At 45.0% G+C, this 20,028-nt stretch overlaps 1 protein-coding gene across 3 annotated transcripts in view; it reads right to left on the bottom strand.

The window, feature by feature from the left end:
• The window catches only part of stard13b (StAR-related lipid transfer (START) domain containing 13b), a 98,356-nt gene that overhangs the window by 37,133 nt on the left and 41,195 nt on the right, over positions 1-20,028 (bottom strand). For 2 of the 3 annotated variants that reach the window (XM_048264330.1, XM_048264331.1), the window contains one exon: positions 19,450-19,480. In XM_048264330.1, the coding sequence (XP_048120287.1) occupies positions 19,450-19,480 (31 nt within the window). Of the gene's footprint in view, positions 1-4,425; positions 4,820-19,449; positions 19,481-20,028 lie in introns of those variants that run through there. The other variant, XM_048264333.1, reaches the window with a different exon arrangement.

The following is a 20,028-nucleotide window of genomic DNA, read 5'->3' as shown; positions in this document are numbered from 1 at the left end:
TGTAGCAGTCAGGGTATTGGCAATCACAGTGGTGTTGCAGAACTGGGAGAGACAGCTTAAACAGGCTTCTGCACATTATGAATCAGGAGCCAGTAGGCTGCCCAGTTGCCTAATACATCCCATCATACCCAAGGACATTGTGTATGTGCACAAATGTGTGTGTGTGTGTGTGTGTGTGTGTGTGTGTGTGTGTGTGTGTGTGTGTGTGTGTGTGTGTGCGTGCGTGTGTGTTTGTTTGTGTGTGTGTGTGTGTCCACATTTACAAGGGAGAGAAACAGTGTTTCTGAAAATGGATACATATACATTATGTCTCTTGTGGCGTTCTGGCGTCTGTCCCAATGTCATGTGCATATTTCAGTGGAGAATAGATAGATAGATAGATAGATAGATAGATAGATAGATAGATACTTTATTGATCCCCAGGGGAAGACCTGTTTGGTCCTACAAAAAGATCTTCATTCAGACATTTAAACCTGGATATGACTGACCACTGCCAGACCACTCCCTGCTTGTCTCCAGGCCCTGGGATAAGACTGCAGTAATACCAGCAATACGTTAGTGTCCTATCAAGACAATAGCCTCCTATCTCCCCTTTAAAACTACCATCACTCAGTCGAGCCCTTTCACAGGATTAGAATGTTAGGACCCCTTCCTGGTGAATGAAGACCCTCAGAATTAGATAAACCTTTTTTTCCAATTATTTGTCTGAGGTAAGAAGTCTCCAGTTCCCTCTACCAAATGGCTCGTCAAATGACAGGGTTTAAGAGCTGATCGTTGCAGATAGTCTTGGCACCCAGCCCCTCTCAAACCAGGTGTGATAGAATGGTTCCTCATGGTTCCACACTAAATGGTTCTTGTCTCGAGGGCCACATCTGAGGAGAACTACTACTGTCATGTGGGCATGTGGAGGATCGTGGTGAGTGAGGTGTGTGTGTGTGTGCGTGTGTGTTGAGATAGAGGGAGAGTCTTCCGACTGAGCTGCAGGGTAGATCATAGCTCCTGAAGTCAGGCAGGCAGGCAGCTGAGTAAATGTTTAGTCACTAGTTTGATGTGGTCCTGTGATTCAGAGGCATACATATGTAATCTGGCTCCCTGCTCTGCCTCCCACCCACCCATTCACCCCCCTCCCTTTCTCACTTCCATTTTGTTTGCCCGCATGTGTTTTTTTTTTCCTAACACTTTTCCGTTGAATTTTGTCAGTAGCCTGGGGCAGAGGAGATGACATTTCCTCTGAAAAATGACTGATCAATTCCTCATGAGAAGATTCATGAGAAGATCTGGGGCCAAAGTGTCCGGTGGGACATCTCCCAGACGCTTGTGGAGATGTTGAGACATTCAGAGCTTTCACAACAGGACCACTGCTTGGCAGCAACAAGTGTCTGAGCGCAGTGTTCACCACTAAGGCATGTGTGTGCCAGGCTGGCAGGTGGGTGCACTTTGCAGAGGACAGGGGCTGGTTTTGTCTGGGGTGAGCACAACTGGCCCTCTTCACACCAACTGCATTATGCTCTCTCTCTCTCTCTCTCTCTCTCTTCTGTCTTTCTCTCTTCTGTCTCTTTCTCTCTCTCTCTCTCTCTCTCTCTCTCATAAGCCCTGGTATGTCCATGGTCACAACCAAGTGAGCTGTCTTATCACAAAGAACAATGACTTCCTCTCACTGCTTGTAGGTTCGTGATCTCCTTTCATTTAAATCACTTTTCCCTGGAATCAAACCAGACCACACAGTCTTTAGATGTGGCCTCCGCATAATAAACATACTTACTCACTGAGTACATCACTGTCAAATTTAAATAGACTTGTGTTGATGACCGCTCTCAATTTCATATAATGTCTTAGCATTAAGATTGGTCAATTCATAGAGATCATAACCAAATTCTTGCACAAAAAGACCATAAAATTATTAGCACAAATACCACATTAATATCACCAGTAACTTTATATTTGATCTAACAGTTCATGTTTTATTGCCAGGTTACAAATATAATTTATTATCCTGATTCACAAACAGACATGGACAAATAAAAAGGAACTGTGTGGCATTACTGGTGTATTCTTCCTTATCTGGTTTGGCAGACATAGCCTCACAATATCATAAAGAGTGGAGTATTTTCCTGGGCACTCCTTCAAAGACTGACGGTCTGGGTGAGAGTCTCTGTGTGTGTGTGTGTGTGTGTGTGTGTGTGTGTGTGTGTGTGTGTGTGTATGCATGTGTGCGTATGTGTGTGTTTGTGTGTGTGTGTGTGTGTGTGTGTGTGTGTGTGTGTGTGTGTGTGTGTGTGTGTGTGTGTGTGTGTGTGTGTGAAAACTGGCCATCTGTGTTTGTGCACAGGACACAGTGTCTGAATGTAAGAGGTTACTGGGTGCAAGACTTGAAACACACTGTCTGTCTGAGTCCTTCATCACAGTATGTACTGTGCTGTGTTCCACAATTTCTCTTTCTCTCTCTCTCTGAAGTCTCTCTTCAGTCACTTGCTCTTCAGACTACTTGAGACAACTCCAGCTTCAGCATCAAAGCATGTGTTGGAGCATGAAAACAAATCAGGATATGCAGATATGGATAATTTATGTACACACTAAAAGAATGTCACACAGATACAGACACTCTCTTTTTCTCTCTCTCTCTCTTCATTTCTCACGCACACAGACACACAGATGCACACACATACACATTGCATTGTAAGCATTGTAAACAACTTTGCTGTATACCAGTGGTATTCCCTGAATACAAATGTTGAGCTCTCCAGATATCGTACAATTACAGTGGTAAAGCTATACCTTAAATACTTTCCATAAGTAGTCCCCTAAAGTTTAACGCTCACCTTTCCTGGGAGACTAAGCCATCTATATCCATCCCAACCCATATAAGGTCCTCCATTGTTTGGTGCGAATATAAACAGCCAACCAAGGCCAAAGTAGTGTAGCATCTCTGGAACACATATATGGGATAGAATGCTGTCAACCATTCCAGCAACATGCCACCCAGTGGCTAAATTAAAGAGGTGCTTCAATGTTGCCTCCCCATCACAAGACACAAATAAACACTTGACATTCACAAACAGACCAATTAAAGAGACCACGTCGATGGGCTGGAGGATCAGGTAGCCATTTGGCATTCGCACAGCCTGGACTCAAGCACAAGGTGAGCCATTCAGTTCACTCAAGTGTGAAGAAAAGAGATGCATCATGACCTATGCCATGTGTCAGGGCAAAGACTAGCTACCTGTGAACAGAGAGATAGAGAGGGAAAGAGAAAGAGGGATAGAGAGAGAGAGAGAGAGAGAGAGAGAGCGTTCTCAATCACAGTACATGTGTGTGTGTTCAACGTGTTGCTTAGCATGACACCTAGTGGTGAAAGTCATTTGTACACATCACGTTTGTCAGAGCAGTGTGCTCTCTTGTCTCTCTTCACTACTGTGACCACTTTATGTCATGATGCCATCTCCAAGTAAACATTTGCCGTACTGTCTTTAACGTGTAAGGGCAGAATGTCTTCTGTCTGACACATGGTCACGAGAGAGACAGTGAGGGCTTGTAGAGCTGTGAGAACACATGGTGAAAATCTGGAATGGACAGCAGCTGGATAAGAGAACGGTGTAAGAGCAAGCCACAGACACAGGGGGATACACACACGCATTTATGAGCAAACATGCAGCAAGTTTTCCAGAAGAGTTAACTATATCACTTCACCAAGATGAGACTAAAGATATGTTAACATTTTCATAAATTTATAAAAATTGTGCATGCTTCCATGGATTAAATAACATTTTTAACAAAAAATAAATAAATTACCACTCCACTCCCATTCTTTATCCATTGAGAATGGATACAATGTAAAGCCCCTTGTCTTCATTCATATCTTCAATAATAAAAAAAACTTCAGACCATGCATGTTGCTGTCATATTTTCAAATTCCCCAACATTTAAAAGGGTATTTAAACAGATCTATAACTATCCTGTTGTTGTCAATTGAAATGAGTCTGAGAAAGACATTGATTGTCAATTGAACTCAAGTCTAAAATGTGGCTAAATTAACGATTAACCTAGTGTTTCACTTAGAGTTAACTTAAATAAAAAAATATGCATTACAGACACATTTAGAGTACATTTAACCACCAGAAAAGCGTCCGTGGGAATGTCGCACCTGAGATCATAACCTAGCCTACTGATAAAATTAAACGAGACATCCAAAGAAATGCTTAATTCCATCCCGTTGCGCATGTCAATCACACAAATGAAAGCCTTTTCTGAAAGCCCAAGTAATGAGTGTGTGAAGGACAGGGCACTTCATGAGAGAAACTAAATTCAACAATAGGTGCAGGTGTGCATTTTACTTTTGGAAAAATCCTATGTGACCTAATTCAATGTAGCAGACGAATAGCATGCACTGTTTTATCGCATGGACATGCACTTTTTAGTGCCACTGACCTGCAAGTCGTCGCTCTCTGACATTTTTCCATAGTAAATCCCATGCTTTGGACGTGGAGTCTCGTAGCTGTTCACTAAAAGATCGTCTTAGCTTTAATTTGAGAGATCTTCGTTTTGCTGTCATTGTAAATCCCGTGGCATATTACATGGGAGCGACTCCCTTTCAAACAAAATCCGTTATATCCTCAAGGGTAGCGCCTCCTCTCTCTACAATAGTCGCTTCTTCACCTGGTTCGAGAAGCCGAGGTGATTTGCAGCCAGCGAGTAACAGTGCAGTTTGCTGACAAATGGATACATAGTCTTTAGTCGCCGTCGTGTCAGGAGACTGAGAACATCTTTTCGAAAAATTGCAAACCTCTAGTCAAGTTCTAGCGGTCACAGTTCGAACCAGATGTGTATAGCCAACATGAAGCCAACTTTGAAGTTTCCACTTGAGCCAGTGGCATACTACGGCGCTCGTCTCTCTTTCTTTCTCTCTCTCTCTCTCTGGCTCTCTCTCTCTCTCTCTCAATCCTGACAAGTCACTCCCCCATTACTTTCGCTTTTTACGCAATAACTTTAAAACATTACAAAGCCCAGCAAACTTTAATGTATACATGCTACATCTATTGCAAGTTGGCACATTAATCAACATACAAAAATAGACGAAGCTAAATAGCCATACTTTACAGTAAGACATTTATTCACATTATAGATATTGCAAAACATGCCAGAGTAACTCAACATCAATCAAACTAATGAATAAAATGTAGGCTACACTACATCAATATTCGACATTCACATTACTGAAAGGACAAATACATGTTTAGCTTTAAGAGAAGCCTGCCAAAATTTGACACAAAAAGTTAATAAAACTTCATGTCTCCATCAGTTCCTATTCTCAACTGAGGGTTAGTTTACATTTATCAGACCAATTGATTCAGCGGTAAGCAGGGGGATTAAGGCATTATTAGAGGCATACTTCTCTCATTTGGACAGGGCTTAGACACCCAGAGACTGACAGCCAACTTAACGAATGAAGCTGTACTGGCCTCTGGTTGCCCTCTCTCCATAAACGGCTGCATCGGTCTTGCGTTACCTCATCCCGACCCGCTGATTGCCGGGTGATTTACGTCGCCCGGCAATGCGGAGAAATGTGTGAGTAACAAAAGCCTCCATCCAAGAGGAGAAGGCCATTAGGAAAACAAATATTTCCTGGCATGTTTCTCTTCAAAGCCTAAATGATGTTTACATTGAAATGACCATGGATGTTAATGGGTTAAATCCGATATCTCTTCCGCGAATGACCGTGAGTTGTCTCAAGTTAATGTAGCCTACTCTGGATAAATGCTCTACGTCAGCAACCGTATCTGTGTAGCATTAAGTGAATGACAAACAAAACCCAACAATGAGGAGTGCCAAGGAGTGCCGAGTTGTGCGAGTGACCCCTGGGAATGTTGTCCTCTCTCTTTGTTTGGACTTATGAAAAAATACATTTTATGAGCTGTAAACGAGATTTCAAAATATCACCGTGGACATTAATGAGTTTTAATTAATTTCAATTTGAGGGTAATATTAAAAATCTCTGAACTAATGTGCCAGTTTAAATTTTGATGACGATCTATTCAACAACCAATGGCTGGGTTGAGGACAAGATCAAGATGTAAATATTTAGGAGGTCCATATTGAGTCATGGTTTTGGGAGAGGGGAGCTGATGAGATGTCTGATTAGAAAACCTCATGGGACACCAATGGGGCCGAACCACGTTCCTCAGTTCAAGTGTCAGAGGTCACAGGTCAAGACCAAACATTTCCCCTCACATGGGACCAACCAGAGAAGGAATTCCTTCTTTTTAGCCAGTTTTTTCTACCTTACCACATTTCTTCCCCAACCCCTCAAAGAGAACCTTGTTTATATATTCTATTTTGGACTACTTGTGTAAACATACAGCAAATCCACCCCAGAAATATGAGAATGTAATTGTCCATCACGCAAGCCTTGCGTTTTGTATTATGGTCTGTGTCAGACACAAAAATAGCATTCTGTGCATTGGTGACACATTCATCCAGTGTGCAAAGAGGAACAAGACATCCGACTGAGATGATGGGGAAAAAAAACACTTGAGCAAGTGTGTAAAAATGTCCAGAGAAGCACACAAACCAGACTTATAACTAAGGACAAAAGAAAAGAAAAGAACTATTGCACCATTTTCACTCAGTCAGTGTATACTGGTTGGGGGGAAAATGTAGATGACCATGAGTGCTATGTTTGTTTGTTGTCTGAACTGTGTGTGTGTGTGTGTGAAAAGTGTTGATGTAATGTCTTGATTCTGTCTCTCTCAGTTCACATTGAGCATGCTCTGTGGATACAGCCCCCCAGCAGTGACCTGAAGGGCGCTATTTTGGGGCCCCATTTGTTCAAGCGTTACACATACTCTCTCATACACACACACACACACACACACACACACACACACACACACACACAGAGTAGCCACCGCACGGCTGCCACACAGTCAAAACTGCACACTCAGGCCCTCTTCACAAGCAACCTGTCCTCATGGATCACTCTGACCACAACGCCGCATGTCGGCGTGGAGAATGGCCCCGTTAGCTCACAACTGTCACCTACTGGAGTGTTGCACGAGTCAGCAGGTCAAGCGTAATCAAAATCATACCCCCCCGTGTGATGGTGTTTCATTTGGCAGGACAGTTTGGATAGCGATCATAGCAGGTGAGGTCAGTCCCTGGAAGTTTCTTCTTGTGCAAAACTATTTCACAACGCGATGAGTCAGTCGACGTTGGAGCTCGTCATGTTTTGTAACAACAGACCTGAAGAGCGCCCGACGCCAATACGGATCCAAGCCCGACCTGGGCCAGGTCTGATCCAGCGGGTCAGTTGACTTGCTAACAGAGGGGAACTAGCTGAGCTAATGTGAGTTTTCACAAGTGTTTTCATTTCATTTTGTTGTTCTTGTTCAATGGACCCCCAAAGACAGGAAGTGCTGTATGACAAATGGGACCCCATTTGACTCCCTGCGCAGGAAAACAACACTTGGCTTTGGAGTGCCATCCGATGCAATAATGAGAGTGGGAACTAATGTACTCCATACCCTTAAAGCATCACAGATGTCCGGGAGAAAGAGGAAGTGACCACGACCTTTACTGTCCATCTTCCTTTAACTGTCCAATCACTTGATGGCTCACTGCCTTATTCCCTCACAATCATTATGAGTCTTTGTTACACAACCAGTTTTCCATGAGTGCAGTTACTTGATCTGCCGATAAATGTGGACTAAAGCACACAAACACAATTGTTCTGCTCTCAAGATCAGACAAAGGAAGTAATAGCTGAGATAGAGACAGGAAGCATTAGTCATTGTCAGGGAGGCTTCCCACACACACACACGCACACACACACATGCACACACACACACTAGGGAAAAAATAGACACACACATGTTCACACACACAACGAACAGATAAACATTTACACAAATGTATGAATGTGCAAATATAAAGACATGTACGTACAGCATGTGCTCAACTTCATCTTGCTTCAGACATCCAAGAATCTACTAACCTAATACAGTATAAGTGCAAGCACTACACACATACAAACACACGACACAAACACAGTCGACACAGACACCTCACCATGCTTATGGGCCCAGACATCCAAGAATCTACTAATCTAATATAAGTGGAAGCACTACACATCTACAAACACACAGACGCAAACACAAACAGGAAATGTTGTACTGTTGGTTTTGGACAAGCCACTATTGGCCCTTATTTTCCATTCACTGGGTATTTTGAAGCCTCATTCAGAGGGCTCTGGCCGTCATCCACATCCAAAACCGGTGTCTGCTCTGCTCATGAACGCCCCGGCTCGTTTCCCATCTCGTCTAGTGTGCTGACCAGTTCCTCACTGTGGGAAACCCCACTTCTGTGCGAAGTGGATCCGCTGTGACTGGGCATACGTCCCTCGCCTGACTGGGGGTTGGGAATCTGAGGGCTGGGGTTGGGGTGGGGGGGTTACAGACTAATGGAAACAAGGCTTGGGGATTTTTTTCTCTCTCTCTGACCACCCCACCCCCGCACCCTGTCCTAAAGGCCTGTCGAAGGCATGCACTATAAATTTCCTGAGCGCATATTCCCAAACCAGGTCTCCATTAGTCTAGCAGAGCAACACATGTGGTGTGTATCTGGGACCCAGACGGAGGTTGTGTGGGTGGATGAGTGGGTTGGGGGTAAGGTGAGGTGGGGGCTGGGTGATCTGTTTGAGCCCCAGACTAAAGACACTTGGGCTGGGCTTGTTTTACTTGTGTCAACTTGGTAAGCTAATGAGTGTTTGCATTTAATTATACCGGTAAAGATTCTCTAGGTGATAACAGGACAGACCGTTTTCTCTGGTGCTTATGCGGACTGGAAGCGTTATGAATGTGCAAGGAAATGAATGTGTGTGACATGGTGAATGTGTGTGTGTGTGTGTGTGTGAGAGAGAGAGAGAGAGGAAGAGAGAGAGAGAGAGGGATAAAGTGTGTGATTGTTTATGTATGTGCCTTGTCTGATGTTAGTGTTAAATGTTGGGGAAAGGCCTTGATGTTTGTGTGTTCACATGTGTATCTGTGTGAAAGTGACTGTGGGTGTGTGAGTATCTGTTTGTGTGTGTGTGTGTGTGTGAGAGAGAGCACAACGCTGACTATTGTTTTCGAGCTGCAGATGAACTGTATGACAAAGCATGTAATGCTGTCAAGACTAAGTCTGCAGGGGCTCAGTAAGCCACAAGAAATCCATGGGAAAACATTTACAGTCCCTGCAACACCTGGCTTCTATTAGGAGAGCGAGCACTGTATCCCCTCACTCACATCATTTCTCTCTCTTTTTTTTTCTTTCACTCACTTTCTCTCTCTCTCCCTCTCTCTCTCTGTCTTTCTGTCTTTCGCTGGTTCACAACAGCTGATTTCTTTTTCTTAAGTATACATAGAATATATTGTCAAAAGTTTCGCTTTCTTGCACACCAGGAAATACACCTAGACATACACAACACAATATATAGTGTGTTAGATAAACACATATACGCTTTACAGTCTTTTCAAGGCATCATTGATGCATTAGCTACTCCCACAGCCAAGCACTGTCCTGACAGTGTAGTGACATGGAAGTCAGATCCCTGAGTTCACACCTACGGTTGACCATTGGAGTGACAGTCACACAGTGGTCTTAATCAATAAATACCCCCATATACAGTATACACACACACACACACACACACACACACACACACATACACACACAGTGTTATTATTACAATTCTTTGAGGTATGATACTACACATTTGACGATACTACGCATTTGATGATTTCTCATGTCAAATCTTTTGTGATTGCACACCACCTGCCCAAAGACACTCATTATTTTCTCCTCACACACACACACACACACACACACACACAGTTAAACATGCTCAGTTTCCGACTCCACAAATAAACCTATAGTTAACACATAATACCTCTGCATGTCCAGTGTGATATTTGCAAGGTTACTTCTACTTTGCAGTGTTTCTGTTAATGTGCTTGATAATGTGTCCAGGGTCAGCAATACACTATCATGAGCCAATACATGGTCACATCCACATTCACGTTTACTCATTATTGAATAGATGAGTGCAGAGCAGGAAGAAATATGACCGGAACATCAGTAAAACAGTATCAAAAATAAACCATCCAAACTTTTGATATATGACTTATCTTTTATAAAGCTTGAGTGGTCTGCACTGGGCCAACCATGCTGGCTTACACCTCTACGAGCCTGAGTGCCAGCGCTCCTGCTGAAAAAAGCTCTGGGCCTAATTAAAACTCCCCTTAGGCATTCACTAACAATGCCCCTACTGAGTGCGAGGGTATTGTCATAAAACCCAAACGCGGAGGAGCTGAAATTCCAGAGCAGGCACAGCGGAGCGGAGAGCCACATGGCACCCCTCGCGAGCAGGAAGTCTGTTCTAAGTCACTCCATTCGATTGCGCTTTGATTGCCGGGGCTAAATTGTTTAATCAGCTCCCAAACCACAAGAAAAGCCACCCCTCGGCAGTCCGCTCCAGTCTACCGCCTCTTTACAAGAGAAGAAAACAGACCAGGTGCGGAAAGAGCCCGAATCAGGCCCAGAGTTGGCAGCTGGCTGTCCTGAAATGCCATGGGTCCAGGAGCAGCTGGTCTGCTTCCTGCTTAAGCTTTAGTGAGGAGCAAGGCCGGTGGTGCCCGCTGTCATGATGCCAGAGGGTGCCAAGGTGTTCAGCGGCAACAAAAGGACATTTTGCCTCCTGGCACAAGGAATCTGGCATTGGTCCATCTCAGTAGGAGCTTTTTGGAGTTTGTTTTTTCACCCCTAGCACAAACATCTGGGCACAGTGTGGCATTAGGCTGAGAGTAAGGGAGTGTGCAGGAATGAGAGGGGTGCGTCTGTTAGCCGCCGGAGAGCAGCCCCCATTGGTGGATAAGTTCTGGCAGCTTATGCGTAGCGAGCAATGGCGACCACATCCATACGTAAACACACTTAAAGACACGTGTACACGTCTGTGCTTACCACACGGGACATTCCCCCCAACTAGAAACCGTGTCTGTTGGATTTCCACACTCCTGTCTCCTGGCGCGAAACTATATTGTGCACATCTAAGGCTGCCAAACACACATATGCAAGACACAAAGGCGCCGGCAGTGTTAGTGAATAGAGCCGGTTAACCTGCCCACTGCCCCTCAGCTAACCTGCCCACTGCCCCTCAGCTACGACTTACCAAGGCCTGCAGAGGATTCAAAAAGAGCCTGAACAGCCATTCTAATTGAGAAGGATGCTCTGATTGTGTCTGAGAGCTCATTCTCTAAGGGATTCAGAAACTAAGAGAGGGGTGGGGGTTTGACAACAGGGTTGTAACCAGACTGCCTTTCAAAACGCGCCCCCATCCACCCCCAATTCAACCGCAACCGAGCTGTTTCTCATTGGGAGAAGAAAGGAGAAAAATAACAAATTTGAGTTGGCAGGCGCAACAGACAACTAGTGGCGCGTTCTGCAACCACATGCTGCAAAAGGGGCTGCCCGCATGATGGATCCCAACACGGGGTTGAAGAACGGGGCCATCTAAAACCCGACCAGAGAGCAAACTTTGGAGCCGTGTCAGATGGTCCTGTGCTTTGTGGGACAACAGAAGAGAGCACAGGTAGTAGCCGATGAGAGCGCTGGGCTGTCTTCAGAAGCATCGTTTTGTATGAATCCCTCCCGTCAGTTGTCTTTACACACAGTTCCTCAGGCTCTCTCGTCCCACTCAGCAAACCAGAGCAAATAGAATCAGGACTCAATGGTCCTGCTGAAGGCATTTTTTTGGCAGTAGGGAGAAACTGGCCTGCACATTTGGGCTATTGAGATTGAAGTGTTGAGAGGGTTTCTGTCATCATGACATAATGGCAAAAACAACTGCAGTAACAGCAGTGTTACTACTGTTAAGCAATCAAAGGCTAGCACACAAAGATGGAAGGAGAGTTTTAGGCGTTTAGTGAGTACAGATGATTTCTTATGTAATGACAATTAGTTCAATCACCAAAAAATACCATTACGGAACAGGGCTCTACAGTGCGCCCATTTCACTCGCACATGCGAGTAAAAATGATGCCGTGCGAGTGCAAAAAAATATTTAGGCGCACTGGTGCGAATGACTTCTAACCATGTCAATGTTTGTCTACAAAATACACCGCAACATCGAGAAACATTACTGGTGCAAACCATAGAATCACGTCGCGAATGCATAAAAACTACACCTCCCATCAACGTTAGCAGTTTCGCGTTGTGACTCGCTAGTAGTCGCTTCTATCAAATCCAAGAGTGCGCAGAAAAAGCGGAAAGTTAGACTAGCCAGCCAAGATGCAAAGATTGAAGAAATTAGTTTCTTCTATCCACCGAATTCATTGGATATAGGAGGAACAGGATGAGATTCTGAGAATGCAGTGAGAGAAGGAAAGGTAACCTAACATGCCTTTTAGCCCAGTTGGACGATTGGCTGCAATATGCAAAATATAGCTGTAGCGAACCGGCACAAAAGTAGCCTCCCGTAATACTCCCATTTTATTCAAAGGTAGAACGCTACTGACAACTCCAGGCTTCCACGCATGCTTGTTTGTTTGCACCGAATACAAGCTGAAGTGCAAAACGAAAGTAGGCCTAAAGTTTGCCTACTGCCCCCATCAATGCAGATATTTCAAATAAAAACTGAAAGTATAAAACATATATCCTTGATTAGCCTATGTTGGGTTTTGTGGAAGATAAAATGGACTGTTTTAGTAGTAGTATTAGGCAGTATGCAGTCAGATAGGTCACCATGGGCATATTTGGTTTAGCTATAGATGGATTAACAAATAAATAAATTGGCCTACATTTGGCAGGATACTTGATATACAGGCTAAATGCAAATATGGCAATGTATTATATTATTTTACATTAACAAAATGTAGGAAAATAGAACAGACTGAAAATAAAGTAGGCACTGATCTTTAGAATCCTGTTTCCTGTAGCCTAAATGTTCTCAGTCATTCTTAATATTCGCAATTGGTGCACTGGCATGTTTAACTGTTAGCTGCAGTATAATGTTAGATGTGTAAGTTAAGTACAGAACTGACTGTGCGCCCAAATTTTTGTCTGTGCTCCTAAATTTTTTAACTTGGGCGCACAAGTATCCTGAAAAAAAAGGTTAGTGTAGAGCCCTGCCGGAATCAAGATGCAACTTTTCTCTGATGGAAGCATTGTGCATGTGCCCAAACATTCAAATTCAGGATCTATTTCTTTCATTCAGAGAGTTTGCGGGGCGGCATTTTGTCTTTCTTTCTTTCTCTACCTTCTCTCCATGGCAACGGTAGACTGGCCCCAAAAGCGGTCAGAAAAACTCACAAGTACATTTTCCATCTTTCCACATGTGGAATCTTTCATGCTCTCGTCATGCCAGTGCAGCGCCTGATCCTGCCGGCCCCCGCTGCCCCCTCTGCACACGGCTACTCCACCGCACCGCGTCCAAATTTAAACACATGAGGTCATCGATTCGGGGCTATGTCGGGCAGAAGGGAGGGACAAAAATAATCACATTATTATTGTTGTCACATGCAAGTTTCCTCAACAGCAAACCAGAGCTGCGGGTTGCCAAAGCCCAGCTCCAGAGCCATAGTCGTCCAGATCCATCTGTTTTTATTGACTGGGATTGACTACAGGGTTAGTCACCACCACACGGACCACCGTGGAGCCAAGGCCTGCACAGTAAATGCAACACCAACAGAACCAGCTATGGAAGGTTTTACTGAACATTTTTATGAGCTGCTTTTTTACCTTCTGCTTTGCATTACATATTTCATACACAAACAGGTTTTTTTTTTACACAATTAACAGTGCAATTCTTTTATCCGCCTCGCTTTAGGTCTGAAGTCCAAAACCCAATACTGATCACATTTCAGTGTTAAAAAGCATTACACATACTGTAGCTGTCTGTGGGTCTAGTGAAGTCTTCACAAATAACACAAAACGTTGCTGCTGCATTGGGATCAAAACTGTTGCTGTGAATCTAAAACCAACCTGAATTCACTTCTCCCACTAGGTCTGTACAGTAGATACAAAACAAAGCTTGAGTGTGAGTTAGCGTGGTATGAACAGATACCTTTTCTAACATTTCAAACTATGCTTCAGGTTCTAGACTTTGTATCCGTGGGACCAGACGCTATCAAATCAGGGGGCCCCTCCAGTGGTCCCCCTATGAGCGACCACAGCTGTCCACGAGGACCTCTCATTGGCCCCTGGGAAGTGGTGGGGGACTGGGGGTGACCCTGGTGGGGCAAGAAGGAGCCCAGCTTTACAGAGACCGGGGGTTTTGTGGCGCTTTGAGGGGGCTGATTAGGGAACAGCTGCTGAGCGCTGGGAGAGCTCGGCAGCAGAGCTCCATGAGGGCCAAACATGCTGGAATACATTAGCAGTTATATAACAGTCTCGGGTACGTCATGGTTAGCATCGGCTGGGTGATTTAGAGCGCCGAGCTATAGGTTCAGCGCCGCCAACTCTCCCACGAGGAGATGGATGGTGCTACGGACACTGGTACTTGTTATAGGAGTCTGGGGGAAAAGTCACCGGCAATGGTCCAACTGCGGCCTGTTAGTCCAGATTAATGCCGAGCGTTACTGCTCCCCGGAGGAACATTGCTTTCATACACAGTCCATTAGCGAAATTACGCTCAATGGCGCGCAATTCAATCCTGCATTACAAATGGAGGAGGGGGTAAAGATGGCTCATTTTTTTTCATTTGGTATACCATAAAACAAATGGCGAAGCCCCTAAAACAAACACACGTTTCAAACACAAGGGGTTAGAAGAATAACAGAGAAAAGAATGTGTTGCTCTAACTGTACCGAGATGAATGAAAACAGGACAAGAAGAAAGGTCTTAAAAATATCCCACCGTAAAGACTCTAAAAGAGAGGGGAAAATGTGTCACCATAAATATCTGCAGGCAAAGCCATTAAATCTTAACTAGCCGTGACCCGATCAAGTTTTTGAAAAGGCTTCTTTGTTCCAATTAAAATTCAGCGTGTTATAATTAGCTTGCGTCCAATTTTCCTACCACATGTTGCTCGCAGCAACAACAAATTCATTCTTTCTGATCAAGCATGTTGGATGTTCTCCAGACACATCCTCCACGCCAGTATAAAGAGACAGGGAGCCCTAATCTGGGAAATGCAGCTCCAACTCAATCTAAGGCCCTGTAGACGTGTGCGGAACTGAGAACAGGTTTCTTTATGCCATCAAACACCTTTGGGTTGAACTAGATTAGACAGATTGTGAGCCAGGCCTTCTTGTTCAACATCAGTGCCTGACCTCACAAATACTCTTCTGAATTAATGGGCAAAAATGTCCACAGAATCTTGTGGAAAGCATGGTGTAGTATACTGCAAAGTGTATTTGAATGAGGGCTGAGCGACAGACTCAAAGCATATGAGAAAGCAGAAGAATTCATCAATTATTTGGCGAAGCTTTGAATCTGATCCAGGAATCCAATTTGGAGCCTCGGTGCTGTTTCCACTGAATACTGAGGGAGTGGAGGCCTTCCATCCACTGGGTCGGGCTGACAGTTCTGGGGCACCACGGCAGCTTTGGCCTTGCAGACACGCTGGCCTCTGTGGGACCAGGGCTCTGTTGATGGACTGAGGGGGGGTGAGTGCTTTCCATGACAAAGAGAGGCCTGCTGCTTGTGCTGCTTGTTGGTGCTTGAGTGGACATTTGAGTGACTGCTGCTGCCTGTGAGTATGACAACTGTGTTTTACAGACATGACAAGTCTTTCTTTCTTTCTTTCTCTCTTCTCCTCTCTCTCTCCCTCTCTCTTTCTATCTCTCTCTTTCTCTGAGAATCTACTTCTCCCCCACTTACTCTTCATCTTTCTATATTGTTGGTACATGCAGGGTAAATGCATAACAAAAAGAAGCACAAAATCTCACACTGCCAGCGTATATACTCAACTTATACGCACAACATATTATTTTAAATATCGTAGACGGACACTAACAGCCAATTCAGGTTGACAGCAAGACTAAACACATGCAAAGGAAACAGATTCCCAGACAGTTGTTTGTGCTAACCCCTTAAGCCCCTGGCAATTATGTCAATCAAACACTGAAGAAGTTAGCCCAGGCTCCTGTCCTGATGATTACAGACACAGTACGTTATCCTTCATTTAGGATAAGGGGGATTATCGAAGAAAAATACATGTCTGCCACGAGTGAAATTTCCCCCCAAACAAAAGTAAGTGGGAGGGCAAATATAACTTTCCCTGGTTCCAGTGTTTATCCAGCTCAGCACGGAGCAACAGGGGCTTCAAGATCTGGTTTTAAGAGGGAGGGAAAAACAAACAACAAAAAAAAAATGCAAGAGGCTCAAAGGGACTCAGTTCTTTTCCTGTACATGACTCAAGTTTCTTTTTGTTCTGTGAGATTATTAGTTGACAGGCTAACCACCGTGAATGCTGACCTTGGAGCTAACCTTAGCTGCCTTTAAATTTGTGTCCATGGTAACCACGCATACATTGCCATTGTTATTGTACCACCATTATTAGGAAAGGGAACCAGCTGAGGGAGCTATGGCTATCCATCCATTCCATCCATCCATCTCTCCATCCACTCATCCATCTATCTTATGTCTAGACATCCACACAGGCTACTTGCATTCTGGAATGGACAACTGAGGGTTAAATATCAGGAGGGGGGGGGGGTTGTAAACCAGGAGACCCTCTGGGCTCATTATCCCACAGAATCCAAAAACTAAATCTGGCTGCCCTCTCCCCTCTCCCAGCCTCTCCGTAGGGGTTCTAGTGCTGAGGGGCAGTGGGCCTGGCGTGCCTTGAGGGGTGAGGGCACACGCATGTGATCCGCCCACACATCTGATCCACCACCATGGCCAGAGGAGGTGGGAGACTGACAGGTGAGGACATGTGAGACCCTCAGGCCTGACCCTGGAGCGCCACTCAGACATCCCGCCAGCAAAACGTAAATAAATGCCCACTGGATTTGTAACACCGATATATTTGCTTTACCAGTGTGGTTCATTGAAGGTTTAGCCACTTTCACCGATAAAGTCAAGAAATGCTATTTTTTCCACACAACCATTTGACTTGACATTTTACAGTGAGCGTTATTTTCACTTCTGCTCAGCAGAGTGAGCAATTATCTCATAACTGCCTGAAGGTAGATTTATTAGCAAAATGACCAAATGTGGCCTGTCTGCCTATTTAGGTTTCATTGGTTCATGACATTTACTGCAGACAAATTCATCTAAATTCAGACTCATCTCCCATCCCTTTTCATCAGCACCTTTCATCAAGCCTTGGGCCACTGCATGCTTTGCTGCATCTGCCTTGCTGTTCAGCCCCATCTCTGTGTCAGTGGCGGGATTAGCCTGTGATGGCCAGGGCACAAATAGCAGCCCCAGCCATCCCAGCCCTCGGCCCCCAGTCGCCAGGGAGCGGAGCAGGGCAGACTGTTTTCCTCTGCTGGGGAATGTCATAATAAAGCTGCCGGAGAGTGAAGCCGGCCGGCCGGCCGAGGGGGTCTGCAAAACATCTGCGGCTGTTAGCCAGTGACATCATCGGGTCCCTCCGGCGCAGCTGTGAGGTCGACGGGGGGAACTGTATACCTCGCGGACGCTGCTCTGCGGAGTGTCGTCTTTAGGGGTTATAGCGTCCCCCGGTCACCTCCCATCACCGTCTTTATTAGTGCTGTCAGCAGCTCGGAGACCATTATGCCAGTTTTCCATTTTAGCAGAGCTACAGGTTATTGTTAAGTCGTTGTGAAGGGTCATACCTGTTATAGAGATCAACCTGAAAATGGATCTCTTTTCAGTCCGACAGCCATACCCCCCAACCCTGAACTAGTACAGTGGGGCTGGGCTGTAGTGTGTGTGCGCTGGTCCATTCTTGGCCTTGAAGAGCGCTTGTTATACACCAGGCCATTTCTCCGTCACCACCTGGTGTCCTGAAATCAATTTTAACCGTTGAAGCACTGCTGCCGCCGCCAGACCACACAGACTAAAAACGTAACGACCAATGGTCTGAACGCATGACCGTGAGGAATGTCTCTCCACGCCGCCATGTACATTTGTGCCACGCGACCGTGCCCTCCACAGGTCATGTGAGAGTGGAACCCAAGCCCCAAATTGCCCCCCAACCCCCAAGTCCCTTGCCAACAACACTGCAGCTGCCCCCAGGGGCCATATCAGTCGGGGCCAAATATTTCACCTCAGGCAAAATAGCAACAATGATCTGGTATGCACCCTAATTTTAAACCAAGGCCCGCCAAGTAGCCCGGTAAAAATAGGGAACGCTGTAAAAAAAAATGAGAGTGTGTGTGTGTGCGCCTCCGCATTCTCTAGACACTGGCCGAGTGTGAGAACACACACCTGTCTCCATCGGTCACCCACAAGACAGACACAAGTACACACACACACACACACACACACACACACACACACACACACACACACACAGATGGACTCTGTCACACTCACATAGCCAGACGGAGGAAAGAGAGAGCGGGAGAAGGAGAGACAGAAAGAGAGGGAGAGAGAGCTGTATATCACACAAACACACTAAACGACAAAAAGAGGATTGATACACACTCATATGTACAGACTGTTCCATACCAGCAGAGGTGCCACGTGGGTGTCGTAGGACAGAAGAAATGGCTCTGACATTAACTCAAAATGGAACCGTCCACTAACCAATATTCCAATGCACAATACTTTCCTAGTGAGTGCAGAATGAGATTAAAATAGCTCTCCTCACTGCGATGAGAGAGTGCCATTTGAATTGTGGCCAGTCTGACACTTTGCCCAGAGTTCTTGGAATGGAATAATGAAAAAAGATCTCTACCGAATCCAGAATAAAGACCCTCGGACAATCACCCCTGATTTGACCATTTGCGCCCAACTAATTATGGAATACAATTCAAAAGCCGCCCTGAAAGAGGACAAGCTTTCACTAGTTTTTCCCCCCTGACAACTTCTCACAATGAGGCCTTCATGGCCACGCTTGATGGTTTAATTTTGTTAAAGCGAGTGGATTCCTTCCTCCCATTCACTGGTCGTGTCCAAGGCCTAAGACTGACACTTCTGCACAGAGCTGCTCTTTGTTGGAGATGATCTCCTCTGGGCAACGTTCCACTGCAATCGCTCACAGTGAGAAATGGACGGGTCCACCAGGTGCATAGCAGGTAACACTTCAACTTGAACCGAATCTAACACCCCCGATCAGATGTGTGATAAGATAAGTAATGTGCCACAGTTAAGCCTGAGGGGGAGCTGAAACATTTAATGTTAAACACAGAGGAATGTGACGCCCAGTGTGTTATGGCTTATCCTATGTGCCCACATCTCCAGAGCATTCTCAAACACTCTTACACAATGCCATATTAGAACATTCCAGATCTCTCTAGCATTATATCAAAACACAAAGCCTAAACGGATCAAATAACCCAGACGTACCTGTGCCTTTGCTCCTCTTTTTGGTGGACATCTGCAAAAAAAGAATACAGAAATGTTGTCACAAATAACAATACAACAATGTATGAACATTCAATTAAAAGAATACAAAGGCAAAGTTGGCCAAAGTAGGTTGACCAGAACTAGTGGGATAATAGAAGATAACAACTGGGGTTTTTCCAAAACATAACACAAACTTCGTTGCCCGCTTGGGTTTTTCCAAAAAGGCCAATTTCAGTAAAGTTGCACACTTTCTTTAAGATGATGGATAGCACCAAGCCTATGTGAAATAAATGGAAGCACTAGCTTACGTTCTCGCAGGAAGACTCACTGGTCTACATCGGTCTTTATAATGATTCGGCTTATGTACCAGTCCTGTTGCTTTCAGGTGCCGATTTTCGATGTTCCCCTCCTCCCTCCCCAACCACCACCACTTTGGCCCTTGTCAATCTGTCCCCTGCCTTCCTGGCAGGATCAGCAAGGCCAACCGGTCTGCCCCTAGACCGAGGACAGGGGCCTGTGCCAAAGACTCTATCTCATTGTTGCTTATGTCTTTTGTAAATCCTTCCATGGATTAAAACA

Source organism: Alosa alosa, chromosome 15 (assembly GCF_017589495.1).
Source record: "Alosa alosa isolate M-15738 ecotype Scorff River chromosome 15, AALO_Geno_1.1, whole genome shotgun sequence".
Classification (NCBI taxonomy): Eukaryota; Metazoa; Chordata; class Actinopteri; order Clupeiformes; family Clupeidae; genus Alosa; species Alosa alosa.
Note: the sequence above shows the minus strand (reverse complement) of the source record. Positions and strands in the feature narration are given on the sequence as shown.